The sequence below is a fragment of the Panthera onca genome, chromosome E1 (genome assembly GCF_046562875.1).
Source record: "Panthera onca isolate mPanOnc1 chromosome E1, mPanOnc1 haplotype 2, whole genome shotgun sequence".
NCBI classification, from domain to species: Eukaryota; Metazoa; Chordata; class Mammalia; order Carnivora; family Felidae; genus Panthera; species Panthera onca.
This window is the reverse complement of record NC_138352.1, coordinates 34,480,055-34,494,609: the sequence shown is the minus strand read 5'-3', so window position 1 is coordinate 34,494,609 and position 14,555 is coordinate 34,480,055. Positions and strand designations below refer to the sequence as shown.

At 34.0% G+C, this 14,555-nt stretch overlaps 1 protein-coding gene and 1 pseudogene across 2 annotated transcripts in view; one reads left to right on the top strand and one right to left on the bottom strand.

Moving 5' to 3' along the window:
• The window catches only part of TAOK1 (TAO kinase 1), a 145,137-nt gene that overhangs the window by 88,735 nt on the left and 41,847 nt on the right, over positions 1 to 14,555 (top strand). The window contains exons 4-10 of one of the 2 annotated variants that reach the window (XM_060646861.3): positions 2,086 to 2,187; positions 3,243 to 3,288; positions 3,833 to 3,929; positions 6,214 to 6,327; positions 9,195 to 9,286; positions 11,252 to 11,345; positions 13,603 to 13,684. In XM_060646861.3, coding sequence (XP_060502844.1) covers positions 2,086 to 2,187; positions 3,243 to 3,288; positions 3,833 to 3,929; positions 6,214 to 6,327; positions 9,195 to 9,286; positions 11,252 to 11,345; positions 13,603 to 13,684 — 627 coding nt within the window. Of the gene's footprint in view, positions 1 to 2,085; positions 2,188 to 3,242; positions 3,289 to 3,832; positions 3,930 to 6,213; positions 6,328 to 9,194; positions 9,287 to 11,251; positions 11,346 to 13,602; positions 13,685 to 14,555 lie in introns of those variants that run through there. The other variant, XM_060646863.3, reaches the window with a different exon arrangement.
• On the bottom strand, positions 13,470 to 13,566 carry LOC132688726 (U6 spliceosomal RNA; annotated as a pseudogene).

Here is a 14,555-nt window from a genome sequence, read left to right as displayed (position 1 = left end):
TCAGATTGTATTTATTCTATTTATTATATGAATTCATTTTATAACATGTAGTTTTTTAAATACAGAATCTTTAGGCTTTAATTTTTAAATTTAGTTATTGTAATTGCGATAAAATACATTTAACAAAATTTAACATTTTAACCATTTTTAAATGTACAGTTCAGTGGCATTGAAGACATTCACATTGTCATGCAGTCATCATGGCCATTCTTCTCCAGAACTCTTTTCATCTTGGAAAACTGAAATTCTGTACCCACGAAACAATAATTCCCCATTCTCTCCTTCCCTTGGAAATCATTACTCTACTTTCTGTCTCTAGGAATTTGACTACTTTAGGTGTCTCACATAAGTGAAATCATGCAGTATTTGCCCTTTTGTGAGTGGCTTATTTCACTTAACATAACGTTCTCAAAGTTAATCCTTGTTATAATATGTGTCAGAATTGCTTCCTTTTTAAGGTTGGATAGTTGTCTATATGTGTGTATAAACGACCACATTTTGTTTATCCATCCATTCATTTGTCAGTGGAAACTTAGGTTGCTTCCACCACTTAGTTATTGTGCTGCTGTGAACCTGGATATACAAATACTTCTGTGAATCTCTGCTTTCCGTAATTTCAGGTGTATGCCCAGAGGTGGAATTGCTGGGTTAGTCTTCACTTTTTAAACATTTTGGTTTTCTATACCTTTGGAATCTCTATTTTATGGTAAATCAGGGTTTTGTGAAGATCATACAATGGGTGTGGTAACACTACTGATTATTTCATTCTTCCATTATTTTGATACCAAAAAAAAATCTTCTAAAAATTCCTAAAACTCCTAAAAAAATTCCATTTCTTATAAGTTCAGTCTAATTTTATTTGCCGTTTCTATAGCACAACTTCAGAAATAGTTTTCACAGCAGACCGGTACTGTGTTGGAGTCTGTTTGATTAGTTACACCTAGAAGAAAGAATCATTTTAGTGTATCATCTTTTCACATCTAATACTCCTTCAAGAATGTTAGGAATAGTCCTCATGAAAGTCTTTTCTCCGTTTACAAATACAGGCTTTGTTGTGTTCTGAATTTGTGTTCCAGAGCATTCAAATATGAAATTTAAAGCCCATGAAATATTTTCTGAATTGAAGATCTTGTATCATACACATTTTATATAAAACACTGTACATATTTCACTGTATTTTGTTGAGGACTTGTGAAATAAAATAGGAAATACATGATCTTAAATTTTAGTACAAAACATTCCTTAAAGTTTTCTATTATGCTAGTTTCCCTGCCTTAAGAAATGTGGCCTGTTAGTGGAAAACCTTGAACAAGAGCCAAAAGCAGATTCCTAGTTTCCTTCCCACATCTACTAAACCCTTAGATTCTTTGATTTTTGGACCCAAGGACCTGTTTTTTCAGAGTTGTCTGGTTGCTTCTTAAGAGTAAGTATGTTTAGGATATGATGAAAGTGTCTAAGGTTGTCTTGGAGTAGCTTATGTCCAAAGATTTATCTGTATTTCCTCATAGCTGTCAATGAAGAAGGCTCTTAAGTAAAATTTGTAAGAAAATGTTTTCATACAGCTTGCTTTTTCTGTGAACATTCCTACATAATAACAATTGTTTGCTAGCATTTAGCAAGTATACATTTAGGAATTTAAATAGAACAGTAATTATTTGAGTTTTAAAAACAAACAATCTTAGTATTTGGTACAAGACATAAGCCAGAAACAGAATAGATCACCTTTATGAGATGTAAATTATATGTTAGTAAAGCTGCAAATAAGAAAGGGGAAGCTGAACTGAAGAAAAATCACTAAATATAGCATGTAATTTTTATCAACATCCTTGGTGTGTGGTTGTAAAATTTTAATGATACTCATTGATGATAAATTTGTTCTACCTTGAATAAAATACTTTTATAAATTATATAGAGTTTAAAGTATATAAGTGTGATTTCTTTTAAATTTGTTAGTTTGATATTTAAATATTACAAATAAAGCATTAACCCTGCTTACTCTAGTTATTCCTTTTTTTCTTATATAGCTTTCTAAAGGAAAGCAACTTTTCATAATTCTTTCTTTTATTTCTTTTTTTCTCCCCACAGAAATGGCAGGATATTATTAAGGAAGTCAAGTTTCTACAAAGAATAAAACATCCCAACAGTATAGAATACAAAGGCTGCTATTTACGTGAGCACACAGCATGGGTAGGTGTTTTCTCCCCTTGCTATAATTTAGTTGGTTTTGGTTTAGAATTAATTAATTCAAGAATGTTTCAAAATGGTTGTGTAAAGCCATGCAAAAACACCTTGAAATGTTAGTTCATTCTGAGAGAGGAAGAGCAGCTTTTCTTAGAACTCCTTGGCGATACGAGATAATAGAACTTTTGCAAGTTTACTACAGAGATTTAACTGACTTTTATGTGCATGGTAAACTGCTCTCTGACATTTTTTAGTAGCATCATTTTTCAAATGGTTTATCAAACATTGTAAAAACAATCCTATTATTCAGTGATGAAAGTTAGCATACCTTTTTGACATAAATATATTGTAATCTATTTAACCGCAAAGATCTTGGTGAAGTCTTAGTGACTCTTGGTGAAGTATGAACTGATTATAATTCCTTGGCTGAATAATACTAACTGTAGAGAATTGAGACACTTTATTACAAAGGGTAGAGATTAATTTTGTCTTGTTACCATTGAGGTGACAAAGTAGTAATCTAGCAGTGATATAGGCATAGTAACTGCATTTTTAAAGAGGAAAAGGCCACATTTTCTTTTAACAGAAATGATCCCCAAGGGTAATAATAGGGCCTACCTTATAAGGTGGTTGTGAGGATTAAATTAGTTAATGTACATAAGATACTTGACCCACAGGAGGTGCTCTGCGTTTGCTTTAAAGAAACATTTAAACTGTAACCTAAACTTTGTGCATATAGATCCAGAGGACAGTTTTCCATTTCCTAACAGTAATTCCTAACAAGTAACTATATTCCTTTATAGTTTTAGTTAGTAAGTATGAATGAAATACACATCTTATACATGTAATTATATGTTGGCATAAAAAAATTAATGTATCATTGGCTTAACTCTATCATTTAACAAATTGTTAAATGTATAAATATTTTTTTTTTCAGGTAAATGATGACTAGTGTGTGTTTGACATCAAACCATGTTCTTGATCTCCTTGGTGAATTTATTTTATCTCGAATAGAATCTTTTTACTAATTTAATGCTTTTATAATTTTTCTTCCTATGTAGCTGGTAATGGAATATTGCTTAGGATCTGCTTCAGATTTACTGGAAGGTAGGTTTCCTTTAATTATTAAGGGTAAAAATTATTAACAAAATAAAATGAGAATTCCGTATGATTTTCTTAAATACTATAAAAGCTTTCCACAAAGAGTAAGGACCTTAGCCTTTTGTAGGTTCTTAGCGTGGTATGCACTATTCTGTAGTAGCAAAACTAGGTGAGTTTTCTTACATTATGACTTTGTAACAAGCATTTTTCTTCCTTCTTTGTCATTTAGCTTAATCTGTTCCTTCTGTTCAGAATGAAGATGTGTGAGAATAAAGGGAGAACTTCTCTTCTGTTACTTTTGTTTTTATAATCAACTAATTCTTACATGTTGTTAGCTTAGGGGAAAATTGGCTGTGAACTATTTACTTAACAGCTAAGCACAACTGTAATACTAATTATAAAGTTCAATAGCCTTGTTTTATTGTCTTGGGAAGTAAATCTTCTTGTTAAATGTTAGTTTTCAAAAATAGCCACATATATTAGTATGTTTATCTTTTTGAACAAAAATATTCTGTATAGTAATTATTTTCCAATAAATTCTTATTTGAAGTTCACAAAAAGCCATTACAAGAAGTGGAAATAGCAGCAATTACACATGGTGCTCTCCAGGGATTAGCCTACTTACATTCTCATACCATGATCCATAGGTAAGCACTTTGAAAATTATTATGTATTAGCAGCAAATGGCTTATTGCGTTTATCAACCCTGGAACTTATTAACCCTGTAAATTGTGTTGGTTGTAGCCAAATAAAAGCATTTCAGAATCTTAAAAACATGTTTTTTAGGTTGTCCTACAAACATTTGATCTCCCTTTAGGTTTATTTTTATCTTTGTCTGCATGTGTTACTGGGTTTTCGGACATATGTGCACTTTATAGATTGTGGTAGGAATTTAATTGTAGCATCATTTAATTTGTAAAATGGAAAAGACATTGGGGATTATATAGTCTTACCTTTTTTGATTTTACAAATAAAGGAATTGAAGCCCCAATTCGTGACTACTTTTTCCGAAGTGCTTACAAAGCCAAATAAACTAGACTAGAACTAAATCGAGGTGTTTTGTCCTTCCAGTAACTGATAATGCTAGAGTTGTGCCATTGATCCCACAACATAGACTGAACACTCTTTATGCTGTTGAGCGTTAATCCTTGATAATCCATAATCATGGGTAATACTTTAAGATTAAACGAACTATTTTAGGGCAGTCTGGGTGGCTCAGTCAGTTAAGTATCTGACTCTTTTGGCCCAGGTCATGATCCCACGGTTCGTGGCATCCACCTTCGTGTCAGGCTCGAGCTTCCATCGTACCACCGGGCTTGTGCTGGCACTGGGGAGTCTGCTTGGGATTGTTTGTCACCTCTCTTTCTGTCCTTCTGTCCACTCACATGCTGTCTCACTCTTGCTGTCTCAAAAAAAAAAAAAAAAAAAAAAACAAAACTGAACTTTTATAATGTATTTTTAGCATTGATTTAGGTTTTGTCTATTTTAGAAGGAAACTAGCTTTTTTTTTTCATATATGTGAGCCAGGCAATACATATTAAACCATATAGTAGAGTCACTGTGAGTTAAATGGCTTACCATTTTTTGGATGAGGATAGTAAGGTCCAAGAGAAATCCACATGCTAATAAATAAGTGAATGGAAGAGTTGGAATTAGAAACTAAGGTCTTATCAACATCAAAGTACCTCTCCTCTTTCAAAAAACAAGTGGAAGGATGGTGTACTGGGGTGGCTCAGTTGGTTAAGTGTCCAACTCTTGATTTTGGCTCAGGTTATGATCTTCAAGTTCTTGGGATCCGAGCCCCATGTCCTGACAGCATAGAGCCTGCTTGGGATTCTCCTTCACCTCTCTCTCTCTGCCCATCCCCTGCGTGTGCATGCTATCTCAAAAATAAATAAATAAACTTTAGGGGCGTCTGGGTGGCTCAGTCGGTTGGGCGTCCGACTTCAGCTCAGGTCACGATCTCGCGGTCTGTGAGTTCGAGCCCCGCGTCAGGCTCTGGGCTGATGGCTCAGAGCCTGGAGCCTGCTTCCGATTCTGTGTCTCTCTCTCTGCCCCTCCCCGTTCATGCTCTGTCTCTCTCTGTCTCAAAAATAAATAAACGTTAAAAAAAATAATAAATAAATAAATAAATAAACTTTAAAAAATAAAAAATAAGTGGAAGGAAAAAGATTTATTTAATATTATATCCATTACAATACTATAGGAAGAATTGACAAGTGCTTGGAATTTTTTTTGAAAGGTTAAATGTATGTTATGGTGCCAGTTGGACATATAATCCCATTATATAAATACTCATAATTTTCTTATTTTGCATGAACAGTATGTTTGCTGACTTTAAAAAGTAAGCTTGGAAATAAATTTGGGATCATTGGATACAATACTATCTGTGTGCTTCAGTTTTCATTTCATGTTTAGTTAGGAGAACTATGCTAAGGTTTGGAAATGAGAATAACCTTTAAAAAAATTTCGGGTATGAAATTTCTCTTTCTTTCTTTCATTAAATGGTGTACTCAAATTATATTATTATATTATATTATACTATACTGTACTATACTATACTATATATGTATAGTATATATTATTATGGAGTGGTCAGCTAATTAAATTCCATTTTTAAAACCACTATTTGCAACAATAAACGGGAACTCAAATATAAACTATGCTCTAATTACTTGATTTTTCTGTCTTGTTTTTACTGCCATTTTGTGTTCTCTTTTAGAAAATTGTTACTGTATATTTATATTACTTCCGTATTTCTTGTTTTCTAATGTGGATCTTACATCTCCTTGTCCTAATTGAGAGATTATCCAAGGACTTAATTATTTTGATTTCTCCTTCCCTATTTTAAAAACTTTTATTTGATTTTTATCGTCTCAACATAATCTAATGAAGGAAAGAGAAATAATTTTCTGTGTTCCTTAAACCCAGAGATATCAAAGCAGGAAATATCCTTCTGACAGAACCAGGCCAGGTGAAACTTGCTGACTTTGGATCAGCTTCCATGGCATCTCCTGCCAATTCTTTTGTGGGAACGCCATATTGGTAAGAATAATCCTATTTGCTATTGATCCTCATAATTGAAATAGGCGATGTGTGGTGATACTTTTTCAGATGTCTTATCTTTTTCCTAGTAATATAATGTTATTTTGGACATCTTAACTTTAAACCTAGTTAGTTTCAAATACAGATTTGGAGTGCTGCCCTTGGATCTCCTGTTTTTTCATTTGTCCTCTTGATATTTTCTTCCATATTATAACCTGCATCATATTTTGGGTGTGGGAGTGAAAAAATTCAATGAAATCCAAGTGAGGAGAAAATAGAAATGCTAAGTGGAAATTTCTGTGTGTTCTTTAGATTGATACTGTGTCTTCAGACTAGGAGTATCTGAAGGCTGGTAGCTGATTTGGAGTTTTTTGGTTTTATTTTTAATTATGAAGAATTTCACATACTCATTAAAGTAGACAAAAGTGTAATGAAGCCTCACATACCAGTCACCCAACCCAATAAAAGTCCTGCCCTATGTACTCATTTCTCTCTCCTTCCTCCCCACCCCCCCCCACTGCCAGTTATTATGAAGCAAATTCTAGGCATCATCTATTTTATCCGTAAATAATTTGTTATTAATGTCAGCAAGTTTGAAGGAAATAATTGTCCAGATCTTCAACTCCCACATGTTCTCTGTGTATGGTGAGAGTGATGTCTTAGGTCCACTACATTTTCTTTACCACCCACTTTCCAAATCTCCCTCTCTCACTTTATAAAGGAAGGACTTCTTACCCATCCTGAATATTACAATGATGCATTGGTCTGGGATGTAATAGCCTCACAGCAATAGCAGAAGTACAGTTTGAGAGAATGTATAGTAATTATCAGAAATACTGAAGAGTCAGGATACAAAGTCTTAGCAAGCCCTTGTCCCTTTCGAGTCCTCTTCCTCCCCTTCCTTTTACTCCTTGCTTTTTCTCTCTCCCCAGTTATCTTCTCTCCCTTCTTTTTTTCTAGTGTAAAATTCATAACTGAGATGGCTGTCATAGGGACACATTAACATGTTGGCATTGAAAATGAAGTCAGACTTTTTTGACAGAAAGTGATTCTGATTTGACTAATTGATAGGACAGTGAAGACTGGCTTTGGTAATTTGGCCACACAGCAGTGTGTTGTTGTTACTGCTGTTTAATAAAACAACTCTGTAACTCCACGTTTTAAATATCTTTAAATCACATATATAATATAAAGTATATACATAAGCTGCACATTATATCCTTTGTAGCTATCAAATTATAAAATATAGAGAATGTAAAAGTATACAAGGGGATAAATAGATTTCATAAATTCATTGGAGGTAAACAAATTAAAAACTTGAAGAGTTTTTACTCTTCCACTGCTCTAGATGATCAAAAATTTCTTATGTAGAACTCTAGTTTAGATAGAGTCTATTTCCCTTCTATAAAAAAGGGTTCTGTGAGCAAATAATATTTCTTAATGATTCTTCTGTTTAGAAATTAATGGTGAATATTAGATACTAAAAAAGCCCTGAAAAGTTCTACAAATAAAAAACAAAATTACCCTGTTTAGCTCTCCTTAACTTAGTAATTTCCAAACTTACTTCAACATTTTAAAGAACACCTTGGAAACACTCTTCTATTGACCATTGAAAATTTACTTTATTTACATACTTGTTAATTTGTATATAGAGAATTTGGAGCATAGTAACGAGGTACATATTTGGATGTCTTTACACTTACACGCAGACACACACACTCACATACACTGGGGTGTCTGGTGACAATCCTACTGAACATTAGCAACTGTTCTAAGGGTCAGTCTGTGCTTAACACCAAAAACAGATGAAGTATAGTACCATCAAAAAAGTTTAGACTCTAAGGGCGCCTGCGTGGCTCGGTCGGGTAAGCGTCTGACTTCCGTTCAGGTCATGATCTCACAGTTTGTGAGTTCAAGCTCTGCCTCAGGCTCTGTGCTGAAAGCTCAGAGCCTGGAGCCTGCTTTGGATTCTGTGTCTCCCTCTCTCTCTCTCTCTCTGCCCTTCCCCACTCACACTGTCTCTCCCGCTCTCTCTCAAAAATAAACAGTAAAAAACAGTTTAAAAAAAATGTCTAATTGAAGACATGAATTAATGTTCCATTTTATAACCAAGACACCTACCTGTAAGGTTGATAATTGTGTAAATGTCTTCGTTATGAGCTACTCTAGCCACGTGTATCATGGAGCACTATTCCTATTTAAAAGGAAGACTGACAAACTATTGTTATTCGGTGTTGATTATTGTGGCAGATATTTTCTTAAATGCATGGAGTGAGCTTGTCACATGAAGGAAAACAACTGACAGTATTGTCAATGATGAAATTCCATCTTTCAAGCATAAATCAGACTTTTGTAGTGGGATCCTGAGATCAAAATAGTTAAGACTTACTAGCCCAGGAATTATATAATGTTACAGTATGCAGCCCTGCTCTGGGGCATCCTTTCTTTAGGATGCTGTTACATGATCATGACAAATGGGGAGAGTGAGTCTCACACTATATATGCAATGGTAAATATTTACCTGACAACCTGTGGTGCATTTATTTCTCATTATAAAAATTCTTACATCCAGACATAATGTCTAGAATTCACACAGGTGTTCTCTATCTGGATGGTCATTATATTTTTAAAGAATAGTATACTGGGGCACCTGGGTGGCTCAGCCAGTTAAGTGTCAGACTCTTGATTTCGGCTTGATGACAAGCTGTGATGACAACTCGGAGCCTGCTTGAGATTCTCTCTCATCCTCTCTCTCTGCCCCTCCCCTGCTCGTTGTGCTCTCTCTCTAAATAAATAAATAAACATTAAAAAAAAAAGAATAGTATACCTTTTATTGCTTTTAATTTAAATGTCATTTTATGTTTTAGGATGGCCCCAGAAGTAATTTTAGCCATGGATGAAGGACAGTATGATGGCAAAGTAGATGTATGGTCTCTTGGAATAACATGTATTGAACTAGGTAAGCATTGTTCCTTAGGTATATTATATTTGCTTTGTTAAATTAAGCCTAAAGTAATTTTGCACTGTGATGCTAATTTTCAGGTATCTATGTCCAATACTTAATGAGTATTTGTTAAACATGTAAAATATGTGTGATTACTATATTTACCTTAGGTAGAAAGTGTCTAAAGCATTTATGAATTACTTACCTCTGCCTAGGATACTTCTTACTTTGAATTAAGTATGAGGGTTAGATATTGGACCTCATGCCATATTGTAACAGTTTGATTTTCTGCACACATTTTATTCTGTTGCCCATAAAGGGAGCTATGCTAAAGGTAGTGTGCCATCATTCCCAGGGTGGGACCTAACATTCCCAGTGTAAGTGAGCCAGGTAGATAATTGAACTGTCACTGTAATTGATGATGATATCCATCTTCTTGCTCTTGATTCTCCATGCTTCTCCCCTTCCAGTCCAATATCCTTTCCTTTTTTTTCTTCTTATAAAAGTATTCCAGTCAACTTTATTTAAAAGTGGGAAGGGGCACCTGCGTGTCTCACTTGGTTAAGTGTCAGACTCTTGATCTTGGCTCAGGTCATGATCTCCTGGTTGATGAGATTGAGCCCCGCACTGGGCTGTGGGCTGACAGCTCAAAGCCTGTTTGGGATTCTGTCTCTGCCCCTCCCCTGCTCACGTGCGTGCTCGCTCACTCTCAAAATAAATATATAAACTTAATATAATGGAATCATTCAAAATCATGCACCACCTCTTGAGAAAATGTAACAATGATAAAAATATGTTTTACTTCTTGATATTCCTGCCAAAGATGTATAACTCAAATTTAATCATAGGACAAATTCAAATTGAGGAACATTCAAGAGTCTTGTACACTTCAAAATTGTCAAGGTTGTGACTTCAGCTATTACCTTAAAAGACTAGAAAAAGAGGAGCAAGGTGCACCTGGCTCAGTCAGTAGAGCATGCGACTCTAGATCTTGGGGTCATCAATTCAAACCCCATGTTGAGTGTGGAGCCTACTTTAAAAAAAAAAAAGAAAGAAAAGAAACAGAGTAAATTCAACCCAAAATAACCAGAAGAAAGAGAATGTAAAAAATCAAAGCAAGAATCAATTAAATAAAGTCTCTAGCCAAATTGATCAGGAAAAAAAGAAGACACAAATTACCAATATCAAGAATGAGAAGTGACATCACTACTACAGGTATTAAAAGGATTATAGGAAGGTATTATGAACAATTTTATGTTAATTTAACATTTAGATAAGACTCACCCATTCCTTGATGCAAATGATCAAGGCTTGCTTTTGCTACAGAGGACATTATTGGAACTTTGATTGAAATTTGAATGGGGGTTGAGGATTAGAGGATAGTCCTGTATCAGTATTAATGGTCTGATTTAATTGTGGTGCTTTAGTGGAATGTTCTTATTTATAGGAAGTATACACTGAAGTATTTAGGGGTGGTAGGGCATTAAGCCAGCAACTTAGTATTAAGCCAGCAACGTAGTGTAAATTGACCCACTTGAAAAAGTTCTTTGAGGGGCGCTTGGGTGGCTCAGTCGGTTAAGCCTCTGACTTTGGGTCAGGTCATGATCTCGCAGTTCATGGGTTCAAACCCCACATCGGGCTCTGTGCTGACAGCTCAGACACTGGAGCCTTCTTTGGATTCTGTGTCTCCCTTTCTCTCTGCTCCTCCCTCGTTCATGCTCTGTCTCTCAAAAATAAATAAAAGTTAAAAAAATTTTTTTAAAAAGAAAAAAGAAAAGAAGAGGTTCTTTGAGCTCTACTTGGAAATTTTTTTGCTAAGTTTGAGACTATTTCCAAAAAAAAAAAAAATTTTTTTTAACAGTATTTGCAAGCATGCCTCTATATAACAGGCTCATATTTTATTTTATTTTATTTTATTTTATTATTTTTTTCTTTTTAATAGGCTCATATTTTAACAGGAAAATTTTCTTTCTTTTACAGCGGAAAGGAAGCCTCCTTTATTTAATATGAATGCAATGAGTGCCTTATATCACATAGCCCAAAATGAATCCCCTACATTACAGTCTAATGAATGGTGAGTATTGCTTGGACATATATTACTCAACATTGTATAAATTAAATACTTTTTAAATAATGTTATCAAAATGATTTAATTCAATTAGGTAAAGTGTATTACTTGAAGAGATATTAAATTGGTTTGTTTTACCCTTACATCATGTTTATCCTCTATATATTCTGCTTTTTGTAACATATGTGTAACTCAGTTCAGAAATAAAGAATAGATGAGGCCACAGAGAAGCAAAAAGTATTGCTTTTTATAAAATTTTAAATTTTATTTTTTTCTTTGAACTTTTGAACACATATAACCCTGATTATATAATAAATAGCTTAATTTAAACAGTATTTTATAACTAAAATACATAGATCGCCACAACTTATAGTGGTATTTTTGTGGGGAATGGTTTATAATTTATGAAGTTTAAAGCATAGATAAAATGATTTATCAAAATTATCAGATAATTCATAACTTTGCGATTGTTCTAATTGTTACTATGATAATTTATATTTAGAATGGTTTGTTATTCCATGTTCTAGTGCTTCCTTGATTTGATAAAATTAGCTCATTCATGTAAAGAACTTTATAAAGGACAGATTGACAGTTTTAGAAAACTAGAATTTTTATCATTGATAGAAAATTTTAGTGTATGTATCTAAGTATATTCAAGTATATCTAGCATTTAAAAAGTTCTGGGGAGATATCTGAAATGCTAAATACTTTTAAATTGGCAAGTAGTTACATAAATTAGTGAAACTTTATTTTTTTTAAGATTATATATTTAAGGTAGATTTGTGGATCATTGTTACCTGTTTAGAGATATGTAGAAGGAATCTTCTGGCAGAGTTTACCATCATGGTATATGTTAGTAATAAATATATTGAACACAGACTATCGTTACACTCTTTGATACATAGGAATTCAAAAAAGAATTCTTGCCTTCAAGGAATTTAAAATCTTACGTGAATATGGAAAGACAAACATTGATTAAGTAATTATTACTACCTTCCTCACTAAACTCTCATCAGTAACATTGTATAATAATATGTTGCAGACTTCTAGAGCACCTGGGTGGCTCAGTCAGTTATCATGTCACGAGCTCATGGTTCGTGACCTCATTCAATCCCTGTGATGTTAGCATGGAGCCTGCTTGGGATTCTTTCTCCCTTTCTGCCCTCCCCGGCTCATCCTCACTCCCTCTCTTTTTCTCTCTGTCAGAACAATAAGCATTTTTTAAAAATACATTGCAGACTTTTGATGTTTTACAAAATATCTAAATTGATTTTCTGGGCTTAATGGAAGTTTATGCACTTATTTAGGAATACTAAATACTTAGGTGTAAAACTGCTCCCTCCAAAACAAATAGATTGATGTTCTAAAATTGCAATAGAGAAGATGATCCAAGAGGCAAACAAGAAAGAGAGATGGCTTAGAGAAAAGAAACAAAAAATTGAAAAGAATGTTATCTTAAATTTGAATGCAAAGAAGAAAGATTGGCTTCCCTAATTTTGCCTCAATATAGAACAAGTTATGATATTTAAATATGTGGGAATAGGATTTTTTTTTAAGTTTTATTTAAATTCTAGTTAACATACTGTGTAATGTAAGTTTCAGGTGTACAATATAGTGATTCAGCATTTCATACATCACCCTGTGGCTCATCATGACAAGTACACTCCTTAATCCTCATCACTTATTTAACCCATCCCCCCACACACCCCCCTTTTGTCAACCATCAGTTCTCTATAGTTAAGAGTCCATTTCTTGGTTTGAGCCTCTCTCTCCCCCCTCCCCCCACTCCTTCCCTCTCTGCCCTGCTTTGCTCGTTTGTTTTGTGTCTAAACTTGTGGGAGCAGGATTTTTTAAATAATCTGTGTAAATTTGTCCTTGGAAAATGGTAAAGATTCATTGGTTGCTTTAAATAGATTTTCATAGATTTATATAAAATATACAATATATTTTATCTGCTTTTTTTTTGATAATTCCTTTTCCATTCCCCCTCCCACCAGTAGGCACATGCCTTGATTTGTGGATGTTTTCTTTAATTAAGTTTTTATTTAAATTCCAGTTAACATATAGTGTAAAATTAGTTCCAGGTGTAGAATTTAGTAATTTGACACTTACATACAACACCTATTGCTCAGAAATATGGAATACTTCATGAATTTGCATGTCGTCTTTGCACAGGGACTATGCTGATCTTCTCTGTATGGTTTGTGGATGTGTTTTAAAAGGAAATAGCAATATGTTCACTTGATACTTTCCTTTACAATAGGTCTGATTATTTTCGCAACTTTGTAGATTCTTGCCTCCAGAAAATCCCTCAAGATCGCCCTACATCAGAGGAACTTTTAAAGGTCAGTTTTACTTGGTCTGTTTTCTACCCTTAAGAAATTAAAATAATTTAAAGAAGGTGTTTTATTCTTTTTTTGATTTTGTGTCAGTATAAAGTATGCTCTACTAATTTTTTACTAAAATGCTCATTTTATATACTCTTCTCTTTTGGAACTTTTCTTAGAGTTTTTTCATTTGTTTTTCCAAAATTAATTAACTGCTGTACCTTGTCTGAATAGAATATATAGTTGTATATTCCATATACTACCAACTGGCCATTTGTAAGTTCAAGAATATATTCATGAGTTATAACTCCATATTTTAATTCATGTGGAACAATGTCATATTTCAAAGTTAGTAAAACAAAGTTTAACTTTGGATTTAATTTTTAAAAAATTTTTAATGTTTATTTATTTTTGAGAAAGAGAGAGGGTGCGAGTGGGGCAGGGGCAGAGAGAGGGAGACACAGAATCCAAAGCAGGCTCCGGGTTCTGAGCTGTCAGCACAAAGTCCAATACAGGACTCGAACCCATTAACCTTGAGATCATAACCTGAGTAGAAGTCAGATGCTTAACTGACTGAGCCACCCAGGTGCTCTGATTTAAGTTTTATGTCTGCCACACTTTATATATTTATCAGTTGTATATTAAAATAATATGAAAGAAAGAGAAATGGTGTATAATATATCTGTATAATTATTGTGGGAGAAAAGAGCTTTTAAAAGAAACTTAGGGGCGCCTGGGTGGCGCAGTCGGTTAAGCGTCCGACTTCAGCCAGGTCACGATCTTGCGGTCCGTGAGTTCGAGCCCCGCGTCAGGCTCTGGGCTGATGGCTCGGAGCCTGGAGCCTGTTTCTGATTCTGTGTCTCTCTCTCTCTCTGCCCCTCCCCCGTTC